The 15,374-nt window shown below is 48.6% G+C and overlaps 2 protein-coding genes across 18 annotated transcripts in view; one reads left to right on the top strand and one right to left on the bottom strand.

Annotated features, from left to right (window-relative positions):
• Positions 1-6,000, bottom strand: part of SRGAP3 (SLIT-ROBO Rho GTPase activating protein 3) — a 331,270-nt gene extending 325,270 nt beyond the window's left edge. Inside the window, exons 1-2 of the mRNA XM_070051217.1 lie at positions 5,898-6,000; positions 2,088-2,154 (exon numbers count right to left, since the gene is read on the bottom strand). The gene's annotated coding sequence lies outside the window, so the exon portion shown is untranslated. The remainder of the gene's footprint in view (positions 1-2,087; positions 2,155-5,897) is intronic.
• Positions 5,664-15,374, top strand: part of THUMPD3 (THUMP domain containing 3) — a 29,471-nt gene continuing 19,760 nt past the window's right edge. For 6 of the 17 annotated variants that reach the window (XM_051831960.2, XM_008249982.4, XM_008249984.4 and 3 more), the window contains exons 1-3: positions 5,673-6,097; positions 7,557-7,833; positions 9,457-9,534. In XM_051831960.2, the coding sequence (XP_051687920.1) occupies positions 7,579-7,833; positions 9,457-9,534 (333 nt within the window). In that variant the 5' untranslated portion in view covers positions 5,673-6,097; positions 7,557-7,578. Of the gene's footprint in view, positions 7,031-7,230; positions 7,465-7,556; positions 7,834-9,456; positions 9,535-15,374 lie in introns of those variants that run through there. The other 11 variants (XM_070051224.1, XM_008249976.4, XM_070051227.1 and 8 more) reach the window with 8 other exon arrangements.

Raw genomic sequence — 15,374 nt, 5'->3', positions numbered from 1 at the left:
CCTGGCTTCAGATCAGCACAGCTCCAGCCATTGCAGCCATTTGAGAAGTGAACCAGCAGAAGGAAGACCTTTCTCTCTGTCTCTTCCTCTCACTGTCTGTAACTCTACCTCTCAAAGAAGCAAATGAAATCTTTAGAAAAAAAATTGAAAATAAATAAATAAATAGAAAACCAGGAAGCTAAACTTTGGGGCTGCAGGTTGGGATGAGGACATTCCATACTGGAGTGCAACTTGGAGTCCCAGTTGTTCCACTTCTGAGCCAACTCTGCTAATGTGCTGGGGAAGGCAGCAGAAGATGGTCCAGGTACTTGGGTCCCTGCCACCTACATGGGAGACCCAGATGGAGATCCTAGCTCCTGGCTCTCTCCATTGCAGAGAGCAAAGGTAACTTTCCACAGAATGGCGCCACCAGGATTCAAGTTTGGGTCTGTCCTCAAAGGCAGGTGCATGCTCCTTGTGTTTTCTATCTTTCCCATATCTGGCCTAGGCCTTTAAGAACAGCATTTGAAGAGCCACCACCCACATCCATACTGGATGTCTGTTTGAGTCCCGGTTGTTCCACATCCAATCCAGCTCCCTGCTACCTGGGAAGCATTGGAAGATGGCCCAAGTATTCAGGTCCCTGCTACCTACATGGGAGACCCGAACAGAGTTGCTGGCTCCTGGTTTTGGCCTGGCCTCAGCCCATTTCTGAACCAGTGAGTAAAAGATATCTCTTTCTGTCTGTCTCTGTCTCTCCCTATCTGTGTGTCTGTCATTCTGCCTTTCAAATAAATAAATAAATAAATAAATAGGGCTAAATTTCAAGTACCATGGCAGCACCCAAAGATGCAACCTTAAATTGGAAAAGCAAGAAATGGCACAACAAGCATATGATTTACAGACACGGAGGTAATTGTCTCATAACCTGAAGGGAGAAGTGACTAACAGTCCTGGTGCCTGCGAGGGCTGGGCAGGGGAGTGGCTGCACTGTGTGACTTTCCTGTACCTTGAGAACAGGCAGGGCGGGCAGACAGACACCTGGGTTCACAGGAGCAACTGCCACTGAATTCCTAATTTGTGTCCCTCTGTCGGATGTAACCACTACTGCTGGTCAGAAAGAAATCAGAGGCTTCAGTGTGCATAGAACTGTGCTACGTGACCCAAACTGGCACTTCCCAGATAGGGTCCACTTTCACAGCAAGTCATCAGGGTCTCTCTGGTATAAACAATTGCTTATTATCAGTACAAAATTTTCCTCTTTGTAAGAAGCCAGGACCCTAAAGACCAAATGTGTCTACTTTCGCCTCCACGTGGCATTTTAGCCCAACTTCCATCCACCCAGCCGCAAAACTGGGTGACTCTGGACCAGCAATTCTGCTGGCTCTGACCCTCAAGCGTCCTATTCTTCACCCCATCAGCAAAGACAGCTCAAGACTGGACAATTCTCATCACTGCCACCTCTACCGACGTCGTCGCAGCCATCGCCATCTCTCACAGGGACCGTGGAAACAGCCGGGAAGCTGTTTCCTCCCCTGCCCCTCCCACTGTGCAGGCAGCAGCCAGGGTGGTCTTTCTTCTCTATCAGACATTATAGCAATTTGTAAACATGGACCGATTCAATGTGCTCACCCCACCTCATCTTTTATGCCTGTTCCCTTCACTCCCTCCTCCCCAGCCTCCCTGGCCTCCTGCTGCCCCACCTCCCACCCCACCCTACTACTTAAGAATGAAGGAGGCCGGCGCCGCGGCTCACTAGGCTAATCCTCCGCCTAGCGGCGCCGGCACACCAGGTTCTAGTCCCGGTTGGGGCGCCGGATTGTTTCCCGGTTGCCCCTCTTCCAGGCCAGCTCTCTGCTGTGGCCAGGGAGTGCAGTGGAGGATGGTCCAGGTGCTTGGGCCCTGCACCCCATGGGAGACCAGGAAAAGCACCTGGCTCCTGGCTCCTGGCTCCTGGCTCCTGCCATCGGATCGCGGCGGCCATTGGAGGGTGAACCAATGGCAAAGGAAGACCTTTCTCTCTGTCTCTCTCACTGTCCACTCTGCCTGTCAAAAAAAAATTATAAAAAAAATATAAAAAAAAAGAATGAAGGGTTATTTCAGCTCACGGTTTTGGAGATTCACAGTCCAAGATCAGTGATGACACCTGGTGATGGCATTCTTGCTGGCTGAGTCCTGGGACAGCACAGGGCATCAGGTGCAAAGAGGGCGCACACAGTGCAGGTGGAGGAAAGAGCACATGATTAGCCAGGAAGCAGAGAGAAAGCAGCTGGGCCCAACTATCAGGCAAGCTTTTATAACCAATATCTGGTGAGAAATGCCTTCTGAGGTCATGTTCTCAGTGACCTAAGGTTCTTCCACTAGGCCCACCACCTAAACATAACTGAATTTCCACCTTCTTAGTATTAACTTATTGCCCTGGGAATCATTAAACAACTGCATGAGTTCAGAAGCCAAAGACATTCAAACCATAGCACGCTCAGTGTGGGTGCTACGGTGCAACAAGATGAACCACTGCTTGGCACAGTAGCATCCCACATCACAGTTCTGGTTAGAGTCTTGGCTACTCCGTTTCCAGTCCAGCTTCCTGCTGATGAGCCTAGGAGGTGGCTGATGATGGCCTAAGTGTTGGGCTCTTGAAAATTTAAAGAACAGAGAATGCAGGGTGGTCATTCATTTGTAGCAGTTAAGATGGTTACATCCCACTTCAGGGTACCTGGGTTTAAGTTCCAGTTCTGGCTCCTAACCCCAGCTTTTTGCTAATGCAGCCCCTGGAAGGCACAAGTGATGGCTCAAGTAATTGGGTCCTGACCCAATTGGATTGCCTTTCCAGCTCCTGTGTCTGGCCTTGGTCATTGTAAGCATTTGAGGACTAAATCAGAGGATGTGAACTCCAACTCTCTGCCTCTTCACCCCACAAAAAAAAGAAGAAAAAGAGCAGAAAATGGGCCCTACATTCAAGCCTGTTAAGCTGTTGGAGGAAGCAGTGTCTGAGCAGAACTTAACTGTTTTGCTTTCATTTCACTCAGTTTTTGTAAGATGTATTTATTCATTTATTTGAAAGGCAGAGCAACAGAGAGAGACAGAAGAAACAGAGACAGGGTTCTTCCATCTACTGATTCCTGCAATAGCTAGGGCTGAACCATGGCACAGCCAAGAGCCAGAAATTCTATACCTGGGAGATAAGAGACCCAGGTACTTGGACCATCATGTGCTGCCTTTCCAGACCCATCAGCAGGAAGCTGGATCGGAAGGGGAGCAGCAGGGACTGAAACTGGCACTCTGTCTGATGTGGGATGCAGGTATCCTAAACAGCAGCTTGACCCGTTATGCCCCAAAACCCACCCTCCCTGTCCTCATTGTAAGGCCACCATCTATTTTACGTGCTGATCTTGGCTCCCCTTCCCAACAGCTCTAGGAGGGAGCACTGTTCTGCAGATGGGGAAACTGCAGCTGACTTTCCCACGAGACCCACTTTTTTAAGATAAAACATAAGATTCATCACTTAAAATGTCTCAAAGTGTATAACTGTTTCTCGGTGTATTTCCAATTATGTTTAGCCATCACTACTAATTCCAGAACATTCTTGTCACCTCAAAATGAACCTGTTCCCTTTAGCTAGCAGACCCCCATCTCCCTTTGCCACCAGCTCTAAGCAGCCACGGATCTGCTGTCTCCATGAACTTGCCCGTTCCGGACATGTCACATAAATGGAACCACACATATAGTATCTGGCTTTTCACTTGGCATCATGTTACATGATGCCCATTTATATCGTAGCATGTGTCTGAACTGTATTCTTTCCTGAGACTGAAAACACCCACTGTATGGACAGACCACAGTTACTATCCATTCACCACTTACGGGTGTTTGGATTGGCTCCACTTTCTTTCTTTCTTTTTTTTTTTTTTTTTTTTACAGGCAGAGTGGACAGTGAGAGAGAGAGAGACAGAGAGAAAGGTCTCCATTTGCCGTTGGTTCACCCTCCAATGGCCGCCGCACCACACTGATCCAAAGGCAGGAGCCAGGTGTTTTTTGTTTTGTTTTGTTTTTTCAAGGAGCCAGGTGTTTCTCCTGGTCTCCCATGGGGTACAGGGCCCAAGCACTTGGGCCATCCTCCACTGCACTCCCTGGCCACAGCAGAGAGCTGGCCTGGAAGAGGGGCAACCGGGACAGAATCCGGCACCCTGACTGGGACTAGAACCTGGTGTGCCGGCGCCGCTAGGCGGAGGATTAGCCTATTGAGCCGCAGTGCCGGCCAAGGATTGGCTCCACTTTTGACCATATGAATAATGCAGTGAGGCACAGTTGTGTAGTTTCTGTTCGAACACCTGCCTTCAATTCTCCTGGGTATATACCCAGCAATGGACTTGCTGGGTGACATGGAGATTCTGTTTAACTTCTTGAAGTGGGTTAAACTGTTTTCCAGTGTAGTCATGCCACTCTGCACCCCCACCGGCAAATAGAAGGCAGGGGCCCATCATTCCACCTCCTCACCAGAACGTCCAACAGCCTGTTTTCTACGTCTAGCTACCCACCGCGGTTCATCTGCACCTAAGGACTAGCGATGTTAACATCCTTTCCTGTGCTTCTTGGCCACTCGTGCATCTTCGGTGAAATCTCTCTTTAAGTCCTTGGCCCCCTTTTAATTGGGTTATTTTCTTCTTGTTGTGTTGGAAAAGCTTCCTTTCATAAAAACTTAGCTTAAAAAGTCCATTTAAAGGGTAGGCATTTGCCGCAGTGGTTAAGATGCTGCGAGGGAAGCCTGCGTTCCATTTTAGAGTGCCTGGGTCTCACTCTGCTCCCAATCCAGCTTCCTGCTAACGCCCACCTGGGCAGTAGGAGGTGATGGATCAAGCGGTTGCATTCCTGCCACCCCCATGTGAGACCAGGATTGACTTCTGGGCTCCTGGCTTAGGCTTGGCTATTGGCAGGTATTTGGAGAGTCAACCAGGGGACGAAAAATCTCGTTCTATCTGCCTTTCAAATAAAAAAAAAAAACTTAAATATTGTGTTTATGTATTTGAAAAGGAGAGAGATAGCAAAAGAAGGAGAGTGACAGAGAGCGCCAACTCTCCTGTCTGTTCCTTCACTGTTCAAATGGCCCCAAGTGCCAGGACTGCACCAGGCCGACGCCAGAAGACACTAGCTCCATCCTGGCCTTGCAAGTGGGTGACAGGGGCACAAGTACTTAAACCACCCTCTGCCACATCCCAGGCAAGTTAACAGGAAGCTGGACCAGAAGGGGGGCAGCCAGGACTCGGGATCTGAATATGGGACGTTGGCATGTCGGTGTCACAAGCAGTGGCTTAACCCATTGCACAACACGTTGGCTCAAGTAAAAAAAAAAAATTTTTTTAAATAAACTTTGGGGCCAGCGTTGTGGTTTAACAGGTTAAGCCACCGCCGGTGGCCAGCATCCCACATGGGCGCTGGTTTTGGTCCTGGCTGCTCCACTGCTGATCCAGCTCCCTGATAATGGCCTGGGAAAGCAGCTGAAGACGGCCCAAGGGCTTGGGTCCCTGCACCCACGTGGGAGATCTGAAGGAGCTCCTGGCTCGGGCCTGGCCGAGCCCTGGGCACTGCAGCCATGTGGGGAATGAACCAGCGGGTGGAAGATTCCCTCTGTGTTCAAATAGACAGATCTTCAAAGGAAAGCATTGCGTAAGCAATGGCGCGAAGCCAGCGGGGGCAGGACACAAGGCGGGAAGTAGTCCGAGCACCGCCGGCTCCGGAGCTGGCCCCCGATCCTGGACTCACGACCCCGCTCTGCCCTCGGGCGCCGGGGAAACGGAGACCTAACTTCTGGGGGTCGAACTCTGCCGCCTCACGAGCGTCGGCACGAACGAGACGACGCCCGCCAAGAGCCCGCCACCGTCGGCGGCGACTGCCAGGCGACGGGTGACCCCGTCCCTCACCTCGCGGAGCCGCCCGAGCATGCGCCCTTCTCCACAGCCCAGCCCCGGCGCCCGCCCCTCGCTCGGCGCCGCCACGACCTCAGCCCAACTTCCGTTTCCGGGGTCGGCAACGCGGCTTCCGGCGGCCTGACCCGTGCGCGCTGGACCGCGGGGTTCCAGAGCCGGAAGGGCCTGTGCCAGCGGCCGGTGAGCGGGCGGCGGTGCGTCCAGCTGTGGGTGTTGCCCTTGGACCTTCGGCCTGGGAGGGAGGAGCGGCCGGGGCGCGCGCCGGCGCCAGGCGGGTCCTCGGTTCGTCCGGTTGCCGGCGGGGCCTGTGTCGCCGCCCCTCCGCGGCCCGGCGTGGGGGCGTCGCCCCGGGGTTCCCGAGACCGCGGCCATCGGGGGGCGTGGGTTCCTCTCCAGCCCGCGCCGCTGGTGAGCGCTGTGCCCTCTGGCGGGGCGCGCCCCCTGGCCGACGCTGCCTGGAGTTGGGAAGGCGCAGGTGGACCTCGCGGGGACGGAGCGGCCGCAGGCCCGGAAGCGGCCTGGTCTGAGCCCGTCGCCTGTGCCTGGCACGGCGCGAGGACGGTGTCGGTGTCCTCGGAGCCCCAGCGCTGTGGAAACCCTGCGGGAGGTGCTACTCCGCACCTGCCAGCTGACGTCGCGAGGGCTCGCGTGCGTCGGACCGGGCTTAGGGTTCCCCACGTTTCCCGGGCCTGCGGTGGTTAAGTCGTCGCTGTTCGGTTCACCCTTCCTCTCTCTTCATTTTTTTAAAAAAATAGTGAAACAGAGTTTGCTTTTTGTTTTTGCTTTTAAGATTTATTTGTTTTGAAAGAGTAACAGAGGAAAAGAACTTTTCCATCTGCTGGGTCACTGCCCCATGGCCACCAGGGCTAGGCCGGTCCAACCCGGAGCTTCTCCCGGGTCTCCCACGTGGGTGGCAGGGACCTCAGCTTTTCCCAGGCCGTTAGCAGGGAGCCGGCTGGCGGCACCCGTACGGGATGCTGGAGTGGGAGGCAGCGGCTGTACCTGCTCTGAACGAAGTGTAAGGGAGAGAGTACACCTGATGGAGCAGGTGGGCACCTCAGTGGGGACCCGAGAGCCCCAGCTCACATTTGTGAACTCGCGAGTCGCTGTTCACAGCGGGGAGGAAGGTAAATGCCGTCTTAGATTTTAGTCGTCGGCCTGGTACTGTGCTGCTCACACAGAGGAGCTGTTTAATTCCTGTTTTGAGGCTTGGCAGCACTAACTTGCTTTGGGTCGCTCAGCCCACGAACGTGGAGGTAGGAATTCCAGGCCACGTTCTTCACCGCTAGCTGAGAGGCCCGGATGCTGAACTGTATTCGAATGTGCTGTGGCAGAAATTCTTACTGTTGACTCTGGAGGTTATGGGATGACTTTCATCCACCCCGGGACCCACACCAGACAGGGCATGCCGTGGCAATGCTGAGTGCCGCCCTCTCTGCTGTGGCGCCTGCGTTGCTTGTGTGGTGGTGACGTGCTGTTGTGCAGCCTGGCCCGGTGCCCCCATTTCTTCAGCTCTGTAACACAAGCATGAGGCGTTCACCAGGCGAGCGGACCAAATAGAGTTCAGTGTTGTTCTTGCTGCCCTCCAGAGCGTGTATTCTTAATCATAATTGAAATGCGAGGTGACGATGTTTCTGTCTGTACCGATGGTAGGGATCTTGACAGCGCTGCCAACATGTCTGACGGTGAAGAAGCCACTAACCACCTTCTGGACGGGACCCTTCACGAGAGCCAGGCTTCTGTACAGGCCGCAGAGGGTGGCCTCCAAAGTGAGTCTGCACGTCTCCCAGTCACGATCGGCGCCACAGTTCCCACTGGCTTTGAGCAGACTGCCGCGGACGAAGTGAGAGAGAAGCTGGGCTCAGCATGCAGAATCAGCAAAGACCGCGGCAAGATTTATTTCGACATTTCAGTGGAAAGTCTGGCTCAGGTTTGAAGGAAACAGTATTTAAATAGCTTTCTGAATCTGTCATTTTATGATATGCTTATGGCTCCTTTTTTGCTTTTCTCTGCCCTAAATCATGTGATTTTAAAGTTTTATGCATTTTTTTAAATTTATTAATTTATTTGAAAGGCAAAGGTAGAGAGAGAAGGGGAGAAAGAGATACTCCGTCCACCAGATGGCCGCAACAGCCAGGGCTAGGTGAGGATGAAGCCAGGAGTTTCTGCCAGGTCTCCTGTGTCGGTTCAGGGCCCAAGTGCTTGGGCCATCTGCCGCTGCTTTCCCAGGGGCATGAGCAGGGCTGCATTGGCAGTCGAGCAGCCAGGGCTGGAACCAGTGCCCATACGGGATGCAGGCATGCAGGTGGAGGCTTAGCCTGTGTGCCACAGCGACAGCCCCGGTTTTACGCATTTTCTAAAGGGTACTGATTTGTGAGTTTTACTGAGTTTAGTATGTTGTATTTTATGTATTTCCAGATTTTTACTGTATTTTCAGAGGTGATCTAGCATTCCCCAATAGTGAATTCCCCAGAAAAATTCTTATGTGTCTTATTAAGAGGTTCTGTGTATCTGTTACACATCTCTTAGTTTGTTTACTGGCTGAAGTTTAGGCCCTTTTTTTTGACTAATTTATTTTACTTAAAAGGCAGAGTTACAGAGAGACACAGGCAGAGAGAGAGAGAGGTCTTCCATCCTCTGGTTCACTCCCCAGTTGGCTGCAACAGCTAGAGCTGCGCTGATCCAAAGCCAGGGGCCAGGAGCTTCCTCTGGTCTCCTGTGCATGTGCAGGGACCCAAGTATTTGGGCCATCTTCCACTGATCTCCCAGGCTGCAGCAGAGAGCTGGATTGGAACTGGCACCCATATGGGACTCACATACTGCAGGCAGCGACTTTACCCGCTACGCCACAGCACTGGCCCCAAGTTTAGGCTTTTGTAATGAAGTACATGAGCAGAGTTCTTTTCTTCTTTTAATCTGTGTGAAAGAAATTCTTGCTCAAAAGTGATGAGAAATGTTGAAGGTGAAAGGCTGAGAGTGAGCAACCTGCCATCTCACCACCACACAGGCGACATGCAGTGGCGTTGTTGACAGCTGTGTGTGTGTTTCAGCAGTGTGCCCTGAGCTCTGAGTGTCTGGCCTAAGTATCTGTAGGCTGAACTGGGAAGCAAATATTTTCCATCCAGTCAGTGTTTTACTTAATGCCCTCAGCTGCTTTGTGAAGATCGGCGTTATTAATCATTTGGTTTGGGAAGAGTAAGTCATTTGTTCAGACTCACTCAGCCACTAATCCCAGAGCTGGGGCTGAAAGCCCGTGCTCTTGTCCACTGTGTGTGCAGTGGAGCACAGGCAGCCATGAGGGCTTAGGCAGAGTCTCACCCCCGTCTCTCCCAGGCCCGTGTAGCCTTTCGCCTCTTTGCTTCCAGCTGTGCCTTGCTTCCTCCGGGGCAAAGCAGCAGCTGATGGGAGAGCAGTGAGATGGGAGATTTCTAGAATACAGAGTATAGAGACTGACTCTTGAAAACGTTGTGGTTAATTTTTTTCTGTTGGTAGCTTTGTTCATTCAAAAGCTTTCTCAAACCCTTGTTTCTCACACTTTTTTTTTCCTGCCTAGGTTCATTCCCTGAGATCGGTCGATAACTTATTTGTGGTGGTCCAGGAGTTCAAGGATTACCAGTTCAAAAGCACAAAGGTGAGCTTTTCCAGCGTGGCAGCTGATGTTGGCCATCTTCCCCAGCGAGGTTATTTCTCCTTTGCACTTTCTATTTATCCTTTAGCACTACCCTTCTTTTCATAATAGAAGATAGTAGGAGGCTTTTACAGTACAATCTAGATATTTTCTGGCAGTCTGTCCCAGAGGTCGTTTTTGAACATTGGTAAAGAAAGGCATGGATGTTTGGCCTGGAGGTTGAAGTGCCCTTATCCCCTGTCAGAGTGCCTTCATTCAGTACCTGACTTTGGCTTCCACTTCCATCTTGCTGTGAATACAGAATCTTGGGAAGCAGTGGTGGCGGCCCAGGCAATGGGTCCTTGCCATCCGTGTGGGAGACCTGGCTTGAGTTCCCAGATTCACTGTGGAAAAGGCGTTTGTGGGGGGAGTGAACCGTGGAAGGGAGTGCACACATGCCTACTCTCCCCCCCCAATAAAAAATAATTTTTTTCAATAAAAAAATTTTATAAATCAGTGTTGAAAACAGTGAAATTTATAAGGAGTGAAACACATTGTTTGAAGTTTTTGCAAGACCTGTGAACCTCAGGTCGGTTTTGCTGATGTACGTGTGCTTGATAATGAGATTGCCTGCAGAGTGTGAAGCAGAGAGATCGTCTGTGACCGCTGCAGTCACGCTTCCTCGCCATCCTGCTTCCGCTCTGCTTGCTTTCATAACCTCGTGGAAATGAAGCCAAAATAATATCTCAGTACTTCTTCAGTTGTTAAGACAACAGCTTTGTTGCCAACGTGTGTTTAGCGCTGAGTCCTAAATAATCAGCTGCCGCCTAAACTGAAGGTTGAAAATAGATGCAGCAAAGGTTGTAGGTTTTTTCCACGTTCATTTTTGGTCAAATTTACAGACTAAAATGCTTAAACACTTTTTTCTGTCACTTTTTTTTAAGATTTATTTATTTTACTTGAAAGTTAGAGTTAGGCAGAGGTAGAGAGAAACAGAGAGAGAGTTGTCTTCCATCCACTGGTTCACTCCCCAAATGGGTGCAATGACCGGAGCTAGGCTGATCAGGAGCCAGGAGTTTCTTCTGGGTTTCCCACCAGGGTGCAGGGGCCCAACTACTTGGGCCATATTCTACTGCTTTCCCAGGCCATAACAGAGAGTGGGGTGGGAAGTGGAACAGCCAGGACTTGAACTGAGCCCATGTGGGCTGCCGGCACTGCAGGCGGTGGCTTTACCCACTGTGCCGGCCCCTGTTTTCTTTTCTTAGAATGATAGTTGTTGTATGCTGCCTGTTTCTCTAATTTTTATTTATTGAGAACAGGTTGGTTTCCAAAACAGTATTTAAAAATCATTCAAAGTGATAAGAACTCATAGCCCTAGAAAGCAAAACCAAGCCAAAGAGAATTCACTCTGAAAATAGATGAAAATGTTATTTATTACATGTGTAGTTTTGAACCTTTCAAACTTCTGATAGTTGCTGCCGACTGAATCCTGTCTGCGAAATAGATAAATAACAGGGAATTTTCTGAGAATTTGTGGTGCTAAATAGTTTGAAATTTTGTTGGCCAATTCTATATGTGAATAAATGTTAACAGGCATTTTTTGAAAACTGTGCTTCTAAAATCTTGCTTCTTACTCAACGAGACGTTATTAACGTCTGTTAAACGCCCGTGTTCAGGTTATTCTGGTGATTTGGGTCTCCCCGGCAGTGGGTCGGGTGACTGGCATGATGCCGTGCGAGCTGGTTTTCCAGAGCGGCCTGCGGCAAGTGCAGAGACGCTTCTGCCGCGAATCGCAAGAAGAGCAGCAGAGAGCAGCCGGGTCAGATGTGTGCCAGGAACCTGACCGTCAGAAACTGTCGGGCCTTTCAGTTCTGGACTTAAATTGCAACGTGCCCCATAAAGCCTCACTTTTAAACATATGCTTTTAGCTTTCATTCTGTTGATTTAGTGTCTTTTATATTGCTTTCCCTTATCTTAGAAAAAGCCTGTTAGCAAATGCATTCTAATGAGTTCTGTTATTTTTAGATACTCAGATAATAACATGAATTTATTATCTCCCATTCTAGCAGAAGGCTGACAAATCTGTGTTGTATATGGTTTTTTTAAAGCTAGCTGGTGCGTGTACTTAGGGCAAGCGTGTGCAGACAGAGGATGTGCAGGGGGAAGGCAGTCTCTGTGCCTGTGTCCTCGTCAAGCAGTGCCTTCCTGGAGGCAACAGCTCTCACCAGTTTCTCGTGCATCCTTCTAGAGAGATTGTGTGAATGCGTGTGTGTTGTTCACTTACTTACACGGAGGGAAACATCTCATCCGTACTGTTTTGTGCTTTTTTTTTTTTTTTTCATGCATCTTGGAGATCATTCCAGAATCCTCCCCAAGTTGACTGCATGCATTGAATTCTCTGGGTTTGTCCTAGTTGAACCAGCCCATTTTTATGACATCAAGGTTTTTCCTTTTTTTTTTTTTTTTTTAATCACTCTTTTTGCTGTCACGGTGGTGCAGTGGATATTCTCTATATGTCCTTGTGCCTCTTCAGTTTGAGGGTCATCTTTGTGTTTAATAAGAATTTCTCCCATTGATACTTACTGATGTTACAGAAATGTTTATTTTACTTCTGTCGCATTTATGTTACCCATTTTGCTTTTTTAAATTTCTTTTTTAATGTATATTCTTTGTTTTTTCCATGTATGTGTTTTATAACAGTTTGGAAGATTTGTATTTGTGTTCTAGCTATTACCTTGATAACTCAAACTTGATTTTATTGCCATAATCTGCAGTTTTTTGAATTCCTAAGCAGAGCAGTGTTGAAATTGGTGTTTTCTCCACCTTTCCCCTTCCAGTTTTGTTAGGTGTTTTAGTGCCGACTGATGCTAAAGTAGACTTAATTTGTTTCTCAGCTTTGCCCTTCTGCTCTGCCCTCTGAGTGCAGACCAGGACTTGAGTGTGCAGAAGTTGCCTCCTGTCTTCTCTGCGTTTCCTTTGCCATCTGCTCACCAGGCTGTAACACTGACCTTCCATTTTACATTCACATTGCCTACCTGTGTGTTCATTTTAGACTAGAAGTTTGATAGGTTATAAGTGCATTACTTGTCCGTTGTTGAAGTTTTTCCATTTTTCTCTCAAATGGCATGACCTCCGCAATGCCTCTTTTAGCTTTTATGTGGTTAGTAGTTCAGATATGAAATTTGGAGTTTGGCTTTCCTTCTTTAATCACAGTAGGCAGTGTTGATTCTCCACTGGTGTTAAATGTTGCCATGGAAAACTCAGAAGCCATCCTTACATTTTTTTCCTCTTATTTGTTGCTTTCTCAATATTTTTGCCTGATGCCCAGATGATGTTTTTATTATTCACAATCTAACAAGTTTACCATAAGGTGTCTTCTTGTGAGTTTCTTATTAGAAATTCTCCTTATATTTCTGTGAAGTTTTCTTGAGTTATTGAAAAAATTTTATTATTTCATTATTTTAGATCTCTTTAAGGAAACTAGTTATACTTTTGTAGCATCTTTTTTTTCTGTCTTTCATGTTGATCATTTTCTCTCCAGTTCTTTGCTTTTTTCTCTATTTTTTTTTAAGACTTATTTATTTTGAAATAGTTAAAATGAGATCTTCTACCTGCTGGTTCACTCCCCAGATGGAACTTTATCTGGGTTTCCCACATGGGTGATAGGGGCCAAAACACTTGGGCCATCTTCCATTGCTTTTCTCAAGCCATTAGCAGGGAGCTAGATCAGAAGTGGAGCAGTCAGGGCACGAATTGGCTGCCTCACGGGATGCCCGCAGCTCAGGCAGCGGCTTTGCCCGCTACACCACAATGGCGGCCCCTGTTTGCTTAGTTCCTTGCTTATGGTTTCAGCAGTGTCTTCTCTGTGTGCTGCTTTCAGAATGTGTGCGTGGTTTAATTTTTGTTTGTTTTTGAATCCTACTTTTTTTTTTTAACTTTCCAAGTTTCTGTTACATCTCCTTTTGAGGCTCACTCTGCCTCTTTCTGCCCTATGTCTGTTTTGAGTTCCTATTTTATAAAGGTATTCCTTCGTTCCATTTGTGGATATCATGTCTTGTGTTTGATAGCAGTTTTAAATTCCCTCAGTTTTTCTGTTTACTGGATAGAGCTTTCTTTTGCTGTTTGTGTTTCTGTTCATGTTGCCTTTCTTCCTTTTATGACTTTGACTGAAGTCCTGATGATGTTTTATGATTGCTCATCTGATGATGAGGTAGTTCCTCTTGGGCTTGGTATTTATAAGAGGTATATGAAGTTTATATTCCTTAACTAAAAGGTTTCTGGGCAAAACAAAAAACAAACAAACAAAAAAACCAACCACAAACCAGGTTCTTATGGTGGGAGAAACCAGGAGGGTGTTCCAGGCAAGCCAGAAGTCTCTGGTACAGAGGATTTGGGGTGGATTCTTCTTCTTTTTTACAGCTTTATTGAGTTAGAATTTCCATGCCTTCCTCTTTCTGCAAGGGATCAGCAGCTACAGAGTAACTCACAGAGCAGAGTCTCCCCAGCTCCACCCGGTGACGGTGAGGGACCGTTTCCTGCCAACCCAGCATGCCTGTGAGATCCCTAGTCCAGCCCCTGTTTCACTCTGCTGCTGCCTGCTGCATCCAGGCCCAGGGAAGCCCCTTATCAGTCCAGCTCTTCTTCCCTGCCGTTCCACCCAGGCTGTGTTTGCTGCCTGCTTTGTGGTTCAGAATTAAAGGTGTCATGTCGATTGAATTAAGGTGGAATTGATGTCCCTGTTTTGGTTGTTGTTGTTGTTGTTTTTATAACGGTTTCTGAAGAAAGAAAGGGACTTAGAGGCTTTCCTGGTGTTACTCCACAGGCTTAACCCTACCGGTTGTCTAGAGGCTCTTTCTAGGAAAATTATTTCTAAATAGAATCAGATTGGCTAATCCTGAAGTTTTATAATTTTTTGGCATTTTTAAAAGCAGCAAAGCCTCCACTCACTCCTGTTTCCAAGTCTCAGTTCTATCAGCACTAATTTCTTTCTAGTTTGGTCTTGCGTAGTGTCCACCATTTGTGCTGGTTCTGGGTGATAGAACTTTCTGGTGGGAATGTGTGTGCAGCGTGGTAGCCGCTAATTCTGAGCTGTGGCTAAGGTGGCTGAGGAGCTGAGTGCTTGCCTTCGCCTCATCACTTACCTTTCTCAGCGCCACGTGGGACAGCTGTGTCCTTCCCATCTCCGTGTTTTACCACACACTGACCGGCACCGTTCTCGTGGCTCATAGCCGTGGTCAAGGTGGATGAGGTCCTTTCCTTACGCCATGCTCTCACCTTCTGGGGGGACCCCTGATGTAGAAACCGTAAATCTAGAGCCTCAGGTAATGCTACGGATGGTAGACAGTGCTTGGAAGGACTGAGGTAAGTGGAGCACGGCTCTCAGAGGCTGTGCCTTTAATTGTCCTTGGGCAATAAGAGAGAGGCCACAGGATGCAAATGCTTACAAGGGAAAGCAGGAAATGAGGGTCAGAGGGGTCTTGAAATGATACAGGGAAACAGGCAGGAGTCAGGTGGGTTTTGTAAGGAATTGAGATTTTGTCTGTGCCGTGGGAAGCTACCGAAAGACTGTTATTAAGAGAGGGGCATCACTAGATTGAGTTTTTTAAAAATAACAGCTCTCACTGCTACTTTCAAACTTGCTTAAGGGGATTTATTTTCCCTTTCAATAAAATTTTGCTTCTGAAGCCTGCATTGTGGTGCAGCAGGTTAAGCCGCCGCCTACTTGTTGGCATCTCGTATGAATGCTGGTTTGATCCTCTTCTGATCCAGCCCCTGTTAATGTGCCTGGGAAAGCAGTAGAAGATGGCACAAGTGCTTGGTCCCCTGCCACCCATTTGGGAGATTCAGATGGCGTTCCAGGCTAC

This window comes from Oryctolagus cuniculus, chromosome 10 (genome assembly GCF_964237555.1).
Source record: "Oryctolagus cuniculus chromosome 10, mOryCun1.1, whole genome shotgun sequence".
Taxonomy (NCBI): Eukaryota; Metazoa; Chordata; class Mammalia; order Lagomorpha; family Leporidae; genus Oryctolagus; species Oryctolagus cuniculus.
This window is presented reverse-complemented; position numbering and strand designations above follow the sequence as displayed.